Source organism: Panthera tigris, chromosome A2 (assembly GCF_018350195.1).
Source record: "Panthera tigris isolate Pti1 chromosome A2, P.tigris_Pti1_mat1.1, whole genome shotgun sequence".
NCBI classification, from domain to species: domain Eukaryota; kingdom Metazoa; phylum Chordata; class Mammalia; order Carnivora; family Felidae; genus Panthera; species Panthera tigris.
The window spans coordinates 124395812-124411076 of record NC_056661.1 but is presented as its reverse complement, the minus strand read 5'-3'; the positions used below and the strand labels follow the sequence as shown (position 1 = coordinate 124411076).

The following is a 15265-nucleotide window of genomic DNA, read 5'->3' as shown; positions in this document are numbered from 1 at the left end:
GCCTAAAGTCACCATGTTTTTTTTGCCCAATACTCCATACTGCCCCTTGCTGGGATTCTTCACTTGGTCTCCAAACAAAGAAGAGCTCTCATCAGCACTGGTGGAGTTTATAAAAACCTACCGGGTGTGTCTTAAATATAGGTGTCTCTCTTTCGATTAAAAAAACTTCCACAGCCAGGTTCTGGGTTAGGCTCTGTGGGACAATATGAAATTGAATAGAAAAGATTGTCCTCTAGAAAGTTGAGACTGTGGGAGAGGGCTGCAACAAGGTGACTTTCAAGTGCACTACAGAACACAAGGTTTTGAATTATCATTTGATTATGTCATTTCCTGCATTCATTTACTCATTCATTCATTCAACAAGTATTTTCTCTGGTGAAATGGTACCAGTTAAAGGGATACAGTTCCTGAATCCAGCCTCCCATGTATAGGAGGAGACAGACAAGCAATCCAGCAGATGAAATACTGAACCTCGTTTTCCATGTGTTTTTCCAATCATTTAAACAAAAATCGGTCAATGAATTATTTGTATTACCTTTAACAGACATTGAGTTAGGTCCCCCTTTCTTTCTTTCTTTCTTTCTTTCTTTCTTTCTTTCTTTCTTTTTCTTTCTTTCCTTCCTTCCTTTCTTTCTTTCTTCTTTCTTTCTTTCGTTTATTTTTGAGAGAGTGCAAGGGAGAGGCAGAGAGAGGGGAGACAGAGGATCCAATGCAGGCTCTGCGCTGACAGCAGGGAGCCCAATGTGGGCCTTGAACTCACCAAACTCACCAACCATAAGATCATGACCTCAGCTGAAGTCAGATGCTCAATCAACTGAGCCACCCAGGCCCCCTGAGTTAGGTTTCTTTTAATCTAATCGGTAATGATTTAAAAATTAATCCAAGAGGGCAACACTGGATCCATCTGACACATTGTTTTAGAATTCAAGCATTCCCTGCTATCCTTTTGTTTTTTGAAAACTAGTGCCTAAAAATAGTTGTTCCCTGCGCCAATAAAAACAACAGCTGAAAATCCTAATTCACAAAATATAGAGTATGAGGGATTATCAATTAGCATGACGTTTTTTTCCCCTTACAAAAGAATTCATTGTCTCTTAAAAAGGCCTAACAGTGAAATGTATGCATGTATTAACTTCCCTAATAAAGACATCGCTCAGTGGAGAAACTTCACGGTGAGGATCCATAGTCTATGAAGCCTCTGTAATTACAATACAGATAAATGATATGATTTACATGACTTACAAATGATATGATACGATTTACAAAATTGGGACTTAAGGACAACTTTTTGGAACAAGCCCACTGGACACCGAAAGGAAGGGGACCTGCCAGTTAACCATACAGCTGTAGAGCTTTGTGCACAGAATTCAGGAGAGCGGTGGGGTGGAGGAGGAGGGATAACTGGGTTTTGCTTCCTTTTAATTCCTTTACTCCCGCATTCCGCTGTTACGTGAAAGAAAATACGTTCTTGACTAAAGTTTTGTCTTTTATCAGCAAATAAAGTTTCTCTAAGTCACAAGGTTGCAGCACTTGAAACTAACAGAACATACTTGTTGATAATCTTTCCTTCTCGGGCCGTTCAATTTTGTCACCTTCCAGCCTGGGCTCCCCCCCTGGTTTTCAGTTTACGGTTGTAACGTCAGGCACACACTTGTGCCTCGACGCTTATCACTCCCCCTGAGACACTTTGCTGCCATTTTAAGTCGAGTTGCACCGTTGGTCGCATCAGCGGAGGGAGGTGCACTGGGCAGCATTCCCAGATGCGAAGCCACACACTGTGGAGTCAGTGTGAAACCGCAGCTTGACTTTTATCCCCTCGCTTTCCAGCGGCGGGGCCACCGCGCCTGCAGAGCGCGTGCACAGCGCCCCCCTTGGTCGTTCCCGAGCGCTCCTCCCCCGCCCAGCCCACCCCCGCGACCAGCCGCCTGGGCCACGCGGGCTTCTTTGGGCTCCACGCGCACCCTTAATCGGGTCCGAAACTTCGCCAGAGGCTCCCGCCCCGAAAAGGCCCTTCCTTCTTCCCAACCACTCCCAGAGGGAGGGACGGCTGCTCCCGGAAGGAGAGCACCACCCTCGCCCCGACAGAGCCCGACGCGGGCCACCAGCAGGGCGGGGGTCCCGGGGCCGCGGCGGGGTCGGCTCCCCTTCCGCGCCGGAAGTCCGCGCGTGCGCGCTGGCCGGCCGGGAGCGCGCGTCCGGCGCGGAGAGGCGGAGGGGCGGCGGGGGCGGGGCCGCGGCCGCTCACAGGGTGTCCCCGCCCCCGCCCCCCGGCGTTCCGCGGTCGCCGTGACAACCGGAGCGGCAGCAACGGCGGCAGGAGCGCGAGTCCGGCGCCGCCTCCCGGCCGCACCGCCAAAGCAAGCAGCCGCCGCCCGGCCTTGCTGCTCTCCCCGCCTCCCGGCCCGCGGGGAGGGAACGGCCCGCCCTCCGCCCGCCTGCCCGCCGGAGAGTGAGCGGCGCCCGTGCCGCCCCGCCAGCCCGCCGTTCCCCGGCCGCCGTTCGGGCGCGCGCAGCGAGCAGGAGCGACTATGCCAAGATGGTCCTGCAGGCGCGGAACAAGCACCGGGAGGCGGCCCCCAAGCCGCCCCAGCCGCCCCGCGCTTCTCAGTCGCCGCTGAGGGGGGCGCCGGACCCCGGCGCCGGGGAGCCCGGGCCCGAGCGCGCGCCTCGGTCCCCCGGGCGCAAGGGCGCCGCGGGCAGGAAGGGGCCCCGCGCCGAGCCCGCCGCGCCGCCCGCCGGAGGCGGGCTCGGGGGGCGCCTGGCGGCCGGGCTGCGTGGGGCGCTGGGCCTGCGGCGCGCGGGGCGCGGCCGGACCTGGACCACGCTCCTGCTAGGTGAGCAGCCCCAAAGCGCGGGCGCCGCCGGGACGCGGAACTTTGAGGCGCGGGCCCCTCTCCCCCTCCCCTGTATTCCCCTCCCACTTCCGCGCCGCGGAGCCCCGCCGCCCTCTCCCCGTCAGTTTGCAGCCTTCTCCGACTTTTCCTGGGACGTCCTCACCTCCTCCTCCCCTCCCCCTCCTCCTTGCTCAGCCTTCCTCGCTCCCTTCCAGTCCGCACTCTGTCTCTGTTTAAAAAAAAAAAAAAAAAAAAAAATGGCCCCGAGATCAACAGCTGCCCGGCCTGGCTGCGAACTGACAGGTCTGCGCTAACGAGACTTGGGCGCTGCTGATTGGCGCGGACCGGCCGCCTTCCCGTTATCTCGGCCCCTGCCCGGAGGATGGTTTGCTTTGGGTTGGAAGCGATTCCGTGCTGCTCAAAGTAGAAGCTCGTTCCCTATCCTAGAAAGTTGCTAAACTTATAATTGAATTTTAGCCTGCTTTTTTTCTTCTTGGCCGCAGACACCGCCGGTGGCACTTTGTGATTCCCCGCAGCATGTCACTTTCCAGGTTGTGTTGTGTTTTGGGCACTGGAGCCTTAATCCTCTCTGCTGACCTGGGAACGTTTGGTGTGGAGGGCTCCCCTCCGTTCCCGCTACCATGCACCAAATGGGTGACATGCAGCGATGTGCTGAACAAATAAAGTTCAAACAGTCACAGGTTGTGGACAGACTTCAGGTTTTCTTTGTTTCCTGATTGACATTCTGATAAGGCAAATTATTAGCAGTTTGGATAATGGGCCTAATTTTTCCAAACCAGTGCTTGGAAAATGGAAAATGCTGTAACACCGCCTTTCCTATATAATACATTAATGGATTTTGGCTACTGCATTATTTAACTATTGGTGATTTATTCTTTGTTATCCTTTCAAATTCCCTTAGTGACCCAAAAGAATTTGGATTTCAATATAGGTGAAGGAATAGGACACAACAATCAGCTTCCCCTGAGATAACATCCACCACCAGAAGAAGCCACTCAATCATAAAAAACCAGAGTCATCACCGTGTGTGTGTGTGTGTGTGTGTGTGTGTGTGAGTGAGTGTGTGTGTTTGTGTGTGTGTTTTAATGGTCTCAGGTTGATATTGTTATTCGAGTACTTTTATATATTGTAGATTCAAGCCTCGAAAAAAATCAGTATTTTCAGTATATTCCTCCCCTTTTTAGTAGGGAGCTTGAAAAAAACCTTGCCAGTATGCAGGTTAGATAAGTTCACCTTGGGGAGGCAGCATGGTACAATGGATGAGAACAGGCTCCAAATCCTGTTCAGAGTGGTTAAGTTTGGTTTAAGTTTCAAGTTATTTCCTTTGTGAGCCCTTCCTGCTCTGTGACATGGGATTATCACCTGCCCTACTTACTCTGAGGAGTAGAACTAAAAGGGGTGGCTAATATGTGGGAAGGCACTTTGTGTCTAAAGCCTTTAACAAGTTTTAGTTGCTATCATAAAAGCACATGCATAATACTGACTTGAGATCTGGTGACAGAATGAAGTTGCATTTTTGTCAAATGGCTAGTATAAACATAAGCCACTTTGTAGTGAAATATGGAATGGCACCACTTCTTTTTCAGAGGTTACAGTAACAACCATAGAATAATATCTTGCCATTTTCTTTTCTTGTTATTGCATTTACTTTGAATCTCCTTTTATTGGATAGATACCTTATATTTGGATTTCATGAGCATTGTATTTAATGTTTCTACCTAAATACAGTTTTGTATTAATAGAGCAGTGTGGCACTTTACCTGACTTACCCCTTTTGGCATTGAAAAGAGGTACAGTGAAGGAGCTGTCCCTTATTTTTGGGTGTACTGGTCATCAGATGTATGGAGGTTGGATGATTTTCTGTCCCTGCTAACTGCTTAAAAGAGGCCACGGGACAGCCTGAGAGGTGGTTCTGGAAAATGGGATGTGGGTTGTTTGGTTCTTCCTCTGGCCCTATTCCTTTGGATCCTGCAAGAAGGAGCAGAGTTTAGACATTTTTGAAAGCCTCCTCATTCCCTTCCTTCTTGCCCTTCACAGAATGAGTGAGAATTGAGCTGACACTGTACAGGTTTACAGTATGGGATTTTGCTATGACAAAAATGGTTCATTTATGTTTTGGGAAGAAATTTTACAACTTGAACCTCCCTGATAGAAGCATACATTTTTAAAAGTTAGAAACTGACTGGAGATTCTCAGTTCTGTTTCTTGCATCTCCTCCATATATGCTAAGCACTGATGGACTCACTATGTACCATGGGGGCCCTTTCCACTGTTGGGCAGTGTTAATCACCGTTGCAAACATCTATTCAACAAACATGTGTTTTTCTTTTTCTTTTTTTGGATATAATTAACTATTTATTTAGTGGTAACAGTCATAAAAAGAAATATTTTTCAAATGTGTGTTTTTAGAAGTATCAGTCCAGTAGCTCCCTATATCAGCCAGGGGCACCAGTGGTATAGTAAGAAGAACCATGATGGTGTTTTCTTCATCTTTTTTGACCATAACCCACAGTAGGCAATACAATTTACATTAAACCTGCTCACACTTCTGAAAGTGCAGCCCAGTACATTTATGCACATTTCTGTCTGTTATTCTGTTTAGGTTTGTCAGTGTCCTGGCAGGAAACAGATTTAATAAATGGACTGTTTTCGAAAGTGAACAGTTTTGTGGAACCCACAGAGGGCATCGAAACACCCAGACTGTCAGCAGTGAGAAAGTGCTACCATGTCTGGGCCTGATGGGGGAAGGGGAGCTTCATCAGGAGCTGAACCCAAGGAGAGCTGTGATGTGGGAGCAGGATCTCCCCCCAAGAGGAGTGACCCCATACTCTCCTCCAACCTTCTACTTTCCCCACTCGTGCCTCTCACTGGCTTACCAACTGGAACCCCTCGGGCAAGGGACCCAACTGAATCATTCTTTAGGGCTGGGAACTAGGCAGAGAAGGGAGGAGAATGGATTTAGATAGGCAAATGAAGTCTGACCAGCAAATATGTGCATATGCTTTAAAACAAGTGTCATGTTAACAATCTTACTTCTGTAATGTACTGTATACTCTGATTTTCTATTCTGTCCCTTTTAAAACAATGCCATTTATAAACTGTTGAGTTTTATGGTCTAGGGTATAACACTAGAAAAACCTACAGTGAAAACATTGCCTTAGAAGAACTGTTTTCTGATTTTTTTTTACCTATTTCAAACTAGTTGGGTACCTGCGCAAAGCACTTAGCTTCTCCGAGCCTCAGTTTGTAAGCACATGTAAAAATGGGAAGCCTGGACTAGACTGGTGGCTCTCAATCTTAGCAATACTGGACTAGAGTCATCTGGAAGCTTCAAGAAATCCTAATAGCCAGGCCACACATCTGACCAATTAAATCAAAATCTGGGGATGGGGTGAGGTAGAGGGAAATGTCAGTAATTTTTAAGTCCGATGTCCTGCCTCTCCGTAGAAGCAGCTTATCTAGCATCACGGGGCTGTTATTCCTACATGGCAGCGATCCCCTAGTACTAAGTGGTTCTCACCTCCCCTCTTTTAGGCGGGGACACAGACAGTCCAATTTGCCCACGTTTCTCCTAGTCTATTATTTTCTCAAAACTGGGGCTGTGAGTTGCCATTCATCAACTGATATGGCTGTTATTTTAATTAGAGTTGAGAGAAGAGTGATGTGTTTCTTGTACCCATGTCTATTATCAGAAGAGGGAAGAAAAAAGCATAGTTGGAGAGGGCTGTGTGTTTCAAGGAGAGATGGAAGGGGTGCTATCCTTTGTGGAAGTGAATATACATGTTAAACATGCAAATACAGCATGCCTGTGGTGAAAGACTGCAAGGTAAGATGCCATTTACAAAACATAATAAATCTGTAACCTGAATATGGAAGAGAAAGATACTGAAAACTACTTTTTTCCCCCTTTCATCTGTCCTGCTTGGTTCGTTAACATACCTGCCTGGTTCCTAGGGTCAGTGGCAACCGCACCCTTGCTGAAAGCTGGTTCTGTGTTGGCAAGGCCTCTCAACCACAACGTGATGACATGTTGGGTTGGATAATTCTTTGCTGGGGGGTGGGGAGGGGCTGCTGTCCTGTGCATGGTGGGATGTTCAGCAGCATCCCTGGCCTCTATCTATTCGACGTCAGTAGCACGTCCCCCGTTGTGACACCCAAAATGTCTCCATATATTGGCAAATGTCCTTTGGGAAGTAAAAATGCTTTTGTTCTCCACAATTTATGGGAGTGTGAAAGCCCATATAATAGGAAAGAAATATGGCTTTTTAGGGGCAGAAAGGGTAAGAAAGTGGGTGGAGGCAGAAGATTGAGGCTAGGTGTTAGCCATAGGACTGGGTAGGAGGCAGTGTGGTGTGTTTGAAATAGCACAGGCATCTCAATACTGACCTGCATTTGAGTCTTGTTTCTACACTTAAAAGTTATAGATCCCTAAATATCTCTGACTCTTGCTTGCTTCATCTTTAAAATGGGGATTATATGAGGTGCCTGGGTGGCTTTGTCAGTTAAGCATCCAACTTCGGCTCAGGTCATGATCTCACAGTTCATGGGTTCCAGCCCTGTGTTGGGCTCCACACTGTCAGTGGGATTCTCTCTCTCTCTGCCCCTCCCCAACTCATGCTTTTTCAAAATGAATAAACTTAAAAATAAAAAATAAATAAAATGAGGATAAATGCCCCACACGGTTATGGTAAAGAATAAATAATATCTGTAACAGCAGCTCTATTCACATTTACCAATTACTGAATGCCTACTACAGCTGATGCTAGCTTTGGGGGATAAGAGGGAGGACAAGACAAGCTGGATGTAGCCCCTGTCTCCAAGGAACTCCATTCTAAAAGGGCCGGGAACAAATAAGAATAATAGTACATTGTAGTAAGTTCAGTGGAGGAAAGAAAAAGGGCTAAGATAGAAAAAACAGGAGAGACCCACTTTAGGGTCAGAAAAATTTTTGGGGAGTTGGCCTTAGAGGCAAGACCTGTGGGTGAGAAGATGCATACTGTCCGGAGAAGAAGGGGCATTGTGGATATGGCACACGACATGTGCTGAGGTAGGCCAGAGCTTAGCCTGTTCAACATGAGAAGGCCACAAACCAGAGCTCCTTAAGGAGTTGGGGTTTTATTCCTAGCATGACGGGAAGCCACTGAGGAGTATTAAACAGGAGAGTAACGTGACTTAAATTTTATTTTGGGAAATCTACACTTGGGAAAATGGGCTGTGGAGCACAAGGGCAGAGCTGGGAGAAGCCAGTGGGGAGGCTCTGGCAGGACTCCGGCAAGAGAGTTGTTGGTCTTGATGAAGGGGATAGATTTGAGATCTGCTTTGGAGAGAGAAATGGGAGGGTTTGCTGGTGAATTGGGCTTGGATTGAGGGAAAGGGAAGGGCTAGGAATAATTTCTCAGTTTTGGCTGCTGTAACTGGGGATATAGGGTGCATTCACTGAGATCGTGAAGACTAGGGGCATGGTGAGGGGCTGGGTTTGAGGGAAAAGATTGGAATTCTATCCTGGACGTGTTTCCATTGCAATATTTGTGAGATGTCCAAGTAGAAATGTCAAGCAGGCAGTGGGACATAAGAGAAGATGTCAGAATGGAAACAAAATAGGACATCACCTGCAAATGGGTGTTAATTCCCAAATTAATGGGAATTAATAATAACACCTTTTACTGAAATGGGGTTTACTCTGTGCCAGACATAGTTCTAAGTGCTTTAGATAAACTCATTTATCTTAGACTCAATTCACTGCTAACTCAGGCCTGACCATGACACTGTGATTGCCATACCTGTTTTATCAGACAGGGGCTCTGAGGCACACAGCTGTTAAATAACTTGCCCAAGACGATCTCTAGAATGTGGAAGGCTCAGGATTTGAATCCAGGCAATGTGGCTTCAGAGTTCAAGCTCTTAACTGCTCTGCTGTATTTCATCTTCCCCAGGGTGAGTATAGCAAAAGAAGAAATGAAGCCCCGGGGACTCTGTTCAGAGAAATGGCAACATTTAATGCTCAATTAAGTGTTAGCTTTCTTGTTTCTTCCTTCAGGGGAAATAAAGCAGAGAGGGATCATGCGTGGAGGTACGGGGACAGGAAGTGGAAAGAGAGCATATTAGGGTGGCATAAAGGGTGAGAAAAGCTGAGGAGCTGTGAGGCACAGGGACCACTGGCCATCTTAGTGGGATGGCTGTCAAGCAAACGCTTAGACACAACTGGGCATCAGCTCTAAGGATGTGTTAATACACAGATGTTGGGCCGGTACATTTCCTTAGAAAGCCAGGGAATAAGATGGAAATTTGGGATTTAAAGGGTTTCTTCAATGTTTAAAACCAGTTTTTTTTTTCTGAAATAGACTCTGGTTAACTCTAAACAACATTCATAGTCACTTAAACATATTTTTTTATTAAAATACACAATTGGAGGGGTTCTGAGTATGTTATATTTGTGTGTGCTCAAATTAACAAATGTGATGAGTTTAGACTGTGTAAGTATAAGGAGACATTACCAATATGTGATTGATTCTTGGCCCATAGTATGGCATCATTACTGAAAGCAGGTAAAATTTTATTATACACATATGCATATTTGCATGTTGATAAATTTGAACTGTGGCCATTTTTATAAGTTTTATATGCTTAGCCTGTTAGGCTGTATTAATGTGTCTTAAAATTTATGTTAATGAGATACTTACATTATCATAGAGACCTATAAGCCTGTGTGCATGTTTCTAAGCAGGCCAGCTTTAGGCTGCGTACTTTGTATGTTTAGTTCTAAATTCTTGTGTCGTTAGTTTATCTTTTGCCATCGGATTGTACTTTACCCAAACCATCGGAACATTACTCTTCCAGGAAGGAGTCTGCTAGTTTTCTTTAGTTACCATTCTAATGAGTATTTGTCCTCAGAGTTAGTAAAAATTACATCTATTTCTAGGTCAGGACGTTTATGCTGCTGTTTAATTCTGTAAAAGGCAGTTTCATAGGAAAGATCAATTCTTCATGGATGATCTTTCACAATTCAAGAATCATTGAATAGGAATAAATTTAAAAGTGGAAGTATTGATTTGTAGAGTACATAAATCTACAACTGTTGTAACTTTTCTCTTTTTTGTTTTCATACTACTTTTTATTTTCTCAGCATTGTCCTTTTTCCTCCCTGAATACATTTAAATTAACAGCTCACATACACATCTTCACGTTTGTCTGGCATATTCCTTCGTGTTTGACTTCCTTTCCAGAGTAACCGATTGTCAGGTATGTTTTTCACTACTGTCACTACACATGATCAACGCTTGGACAGCATTTTGTAATTTTAACTTCTTGCAGCAAATGTTAACATAATAACCTGGTCACCAAAATCACAGGAGTTCAGTGTGATTCATTGTACTAACTAAGGATGGGGTGATTTTATCTTCTAGTTTACAGTAGTACCAACTATATCTTAAACAAAGTTTATAAATTACTTGGCCAATTACTTTGACAAATTTTTAACTTGAGATTGTTGTAATTCAGAAGAGTGAGGCTTTAGTCATTTTTATACAACTCAACTCAAATTTGCCCAAAATGCTATTGCTCTGCGTTGAATTTGTCTATTAGTTCCTAACACTAATCACTAGTTTTTTGTAATGCAGCTTTTCAGTGCTGCTATTGTCAAATCTCAGAATCTTTTCTCCACATTAAAAAAATTTTTTTTAATGTTTTATTTATTTTTGAGAGGGAGAGACAGTACAAGTGGGGGACGGACAGAGAGAGAGAGAGAGAGAGAGGCAGAATCCTAAGCAGGCTTCAGGCTCTGACCTGCCAGCACAGAGCCTGATGTGGAGCTCAAACTCGTGAACAGTGAGATCATGACCTGAGTCAAAGTCAGATGCTTACCTGACTGAATCACCCAGGCGCCCCTCTCCACATTTTAATAATCATCATAAAGTACTTATATAACTGGCACAGTGCTACTGTTTTCCACCACATTTAAAGGTTTTTTTTTTAATAAGACCTCATTTCTCATTCTTTTGTCCTCTTTGATCTCCATGGAAATATCATAAGAAATCCAGACTGAAAGGTTGGTTACTGGAATTTTACATGTGAAGAAAGTAAAGTAGGCCAGGTGAATGGCCTGACATCATTAGTGAGTTCACAGGGGGAAGTTTGAGATTGAAGTTAAGGTTCCTTGGTTTGTTAAGCACATCTGTCAAATTGTAGGTTTCAGATCTATAGTTTAAGGCAGCTGTCAAAGATACATTAATGGGAAAATGACCTGATAACTCTTTTGGCAAGAACACTCCTTTGCTGGCTTCTGCTTATTTGGGGGAGTCACTCTATTCTATCCTTATGGTCAACTTGTTAGTTTCCATTTTGTTTGTGCTTAACTATTTTTGAAGATGATTGAATTATGGATTATTTTTTATTGTGTTGGTTGGGTGTTTGGCAGTAGTATAAAAACAGAGTAAAATAGTAATCAGTGGTATCGTGGTTTTCTTAACCATTTAAAGAATAAAGTACACTTTGTGATATCCAAGGGCAGTTTGCAGTTTGGGGGATGGAATCTATAATCTAAAGATTGGAATGGCTTATTGATTAATAAACTTGCTAAAATCTTTTGCTTCGTGTGATGGGTCTGGGTTTATATTGTGCACGTGTAGGTTTTCTTTCCCCCTCTAATGAAGAGATGCAGCATCTACAGTTTTCACAGTAGGTTTACTAAAGTTTTAACAGTTTTTCTATGATTGCTCAGAAACATTAAATGGGCTAGCATATTATTTTGGGTCTGTATTTATTTAGCTACCTAAAACACTGAAATGCCTTTTTTCAATAAGGAGAAAGTTACTTTATGAAAATGATTAATGTAGGTAACTGTTTGAGTTAGAAATATTTGTATTCATATTATCTGAGAATAAGATTTTTAAAGGAAGTTAGAATTGATTGCCTTAAAAGCCCATATGCTGGGTAATTGTTCTATTAAGTATTCCCTACTTTAATATATGTATATATGTAAATATTTAAAGATGTGAACATTTATTTTGTATATTTCTCTGTTTAGAATAGCCTAATTATATTCTCTTTGAGGATGGTGATATATATTTTCTGTGCTCTGTTTTCATACATTCACCTTAAAATAAGCCTTTGTCCTTGATTTTTGTATTATTTCTAAAGCATCTCCTCCCACATTTGAATGCATTCTTTTGGTTAAATGTGCTTATTAAACATTTTCATGCCTGAGCTTCCAGTCACAAGGACATCAGTGGCCAGAGTCCCAAAATCCAGGCTTTTCCTCCAGGCCTTGGTGCATCCCAGTCATGTGACCTTGCACCTCATGGGAAAATAAGAGCCATATTTGACTCATAAGGACTCCTGGTTCTTTTCCCTTAATGTGTGAAAGTGTTTTGTAATCTGCAACTGATAAACAGATGTTAGACATTGTCATTGTAATTGAGAGCCTCCTAATTTTTTCCTGTTGTAATGTACTGTTTTGCTCAATGCCAAATATATGCAGGAGATTCAAATGATCTAAAGTCAGCCTTGCAGCCATCATCACATAGATCACTGAATTCTAGATCTTACTAGTAGTGTCTTCAAATCATGCCTGAATTTTAAAGGGGTCCTGGTTCTTAAGACTGAGTATCTCTATTAATACATTGAGTACATTCCTTTTTTCCTCCATTCAAAGAAGAAAACAATAAAAGGACCAAACCTACAAAGACTTTTAGTTTGGGGAGCAGGAAGATGAAAACAAAAACAGAAAATAACCAGGGAAGCAACTTGGAGAATGTGAAGTCCGATGTATTAGTGGTAATTGTTGTGGCTGTATGAGGTCATTAAGTGTGAGGAATAGAGATAACCAAGTAAAAACCACTTATTAACATCTGGGAAAAATGAGACTTAGACTAAATAACTTATAAGTCATATAAAATCCAGGGACTCTTTCTTTTTAGGAGTGACGTTCTTGCCAAGAGAGGTTAAAAAAAAGGATTTTATTTTCAATTTTAGTTCTTTCCCTTTCTTAATCATTGTTTTCTGCTATCAGGATTTTGACAGTTTTTCTATCAGAGTATCATTTGAATTAATATTTGCCTTTTCCTAATAAAAATCGCTAGAAGTGTAGATTTCCAAGCCCCCCAAGTGAGAGAGATTGAATTAGGGTCTTTGAGAATGTAATCTTAACACGCCCCTCCTAGGTTAATGTTTTCAATCCTAGTTGCGTATTAGAATCACCCCCAGTGCCAAACCTAGCACATTCAAACCTCCCAGGTGACTCCACTGTGCTGTCAGTGTTGACACATTGTCCTTAAAAGTGTTTACAAGTCATCTGAGGGATCTTGTTAAAATGTAGATTTGGAGCCCAGGATTCCGGGATGGGACCTGAGAGTCTGCATTTCTAGGGAGCTCTCACGTGATACAATTACTGCTGGAGGGCACTTGGAATACAGAGAACCATTTCTCAGGTTACATTTTGTGGACAACTACCTACACTCTGTTCCAGTCATTTTTGTGCCAGTGATAATTAGCCTTGACTAAACATCAGAATCCCTTGTGAATTAAAAAAAAAAAAAGAATCCCTAGAGTTTCAGATTTAGGGGTTCTGGATTAATACTCAAGCATCTCCAGTTTTATTTCGTGCCAGGGATGATTCTAATGCAATCCCAGGGTTTAGACCACTGTGACTTTATATTACTGTATTAGGATAGATTCTCTGAAACTTTCTTTTATTTAGTGGCTCAGTGCTTTCCAACCTTTTTCATGTCATGGCACACGTAGAAAATGATAATATTTGTGTGGCGTGGGGTGGGTGAGTGCTCTCTTCAAAACCTGGAGGTTACGGGCCCCCTGGGACTCTGGTGCTGCCATCCTTAGCCCTCCAGGCCCCATTGGCTGAGAAGCTTTGACAAACTCCTTTCCTGGTGTTCAGTGGAGCTCTGAGAGCCTGGCACACTATACATATAGTGAGTGGGCCCTCAATGAATATTGTCTTGTTATTGCCATTATAATTTGTATTCTGTACTATGTATCAGTGATGGAACTTCTTTTTCATGTTCGAGCCCAGCCCACCTACAGCTTTATTGTAGCTGTCTTCTTTTCTGGCTGTCCACCAGAAATCCCTACCTAAGTTGTACTCATGTCCTGAGCCCTGTCCCTTCCTCCCACCCCCCTTTGATAGACCTTGTCCTGAGAAAGTCATTACTGATCTGCCTTCTCAGATTTTTTTACAGTTTGTAGACTTTGTGCCCTTTGCTTGAGTGCCCAATGTGTTCTCTCATTATATTGCGTGTGTACCTAAATCATATCTCTCAAAGATTTTATTTTTGATGTTGGATAATGTTTCTTTAAAAATTTTTTTTTATGTCTTTATTTTATTTTGAGAGAGAGACAGAGTACGAGCAGGGAGAGGGGCAGAGAGAGAGGGAGACATAGAATCTGAAGCAGGCTCCAGGCTCTGAGCTGTCAGCACAGAGCCTGACATGGGGGCTCGAACTCACAGACCAAGATCATGACCTGAGCTGAAGTCAGATGCTTAACCCACTGAGCCACCCAGGTGCCCCTGATGTTAGATAACATTTCTTTAATGTTGTTGGTTTCTAGGAAAATGTGCGTCTAGTAGGCATTTAGATACTTGTTGACTTTAAAGCACTTATAATTCTCAAAAATCTAGGTGCTAGAAAGAAGGCAGGAGCTGAGCTTATGGTATAACAACTGTTTTCTCTTTCTTAAACTGGATCCTACAAAATGTCTTTTCACTTGTTACTTGATTACACAGAAACTGGCCTCTGTTTCATTATAGGTACTATAGACTGAAAATATGATTTCTTCCAATATATTAATTTTATTGTAATATATAGACCTTCATGTAATGGGAACCCTTTGAACAGTTTGGAATGCTTAGATATTGTCTTTAGGTATTTAGGTTTTTATTTAATGGGGTGCATTCTTTAATTTCTCTTACATGGTGATCGTCATTTAACAGTTCAACCCAGTGAGGTGCCAGGTGTCATGCTAGGACATGTAGATATTAAGAGGAATTAAACACAAGCTCAGCTTCAAGGCCTTTCCATTCTAGCAGAGGAAACTGGCGTGTGCATGACTAGCTATTTAGGTACTGTAATAAAGTATTTTAGCTAGGATGGCAGGATCAGCTTCACAAAATGCCACATTTGAATTCCTGTGATTTGAAGGATAAAGTAGGAGTTTACAGACAGAAGCAAAAGCATAGCATCATGAAACACTTGGTATTTTAGGGGACTGTTGCCCAGTGCAGTGCGCATGAAAGGCATGTGGTGGGAATCAAGTGAAAACAGACCAGAGTGTGGGCTCCATGGTTTGAGGCTTCGGGAGTTACGAGACTTTTTAGACAAGGGGATGAGATGCTTAAACCTGTACATTTCGAAATTGACTTCATTCTCCAGGATGGATTGTTGATATGGAACAAGGAGACA

The 15265-nt window shown here is 43.4% G+C and overlaps 1 protein-coding gene across 4 annotated transcripts in view; it reads left to right on the top strand.

Annotated features, from left to right (window-relative positions):
• Window positions 1-2307: 2307 nt before the first annotated feature.
• The window catches only part of DPY19L1 (dpy-19 like C-mannosyltransferase 1), a 96893-nt gene continuing 83935 nt past the window's right edge, over window positions 2308-15265 (top strand). For 3 of the 4 annotated variants that reach the window (XM_042969798.1, XM_042969814.1, XM_042969806.1), the window contains exon 1: window positions 2309-2834. In XM_042969798.1, the coding sequence (XP_042825732.1) occupies window positions 2537-2834 (298 nt within the window). In that variant the 5' untranslated portion in view covers window positions 2309-2536. Of the gene's footprint in view, window positions 2835-15265 lie in introns of all 4 variants that reach the window. The other variant, XM_042969822.1, reaches the window with a different exon arrangement.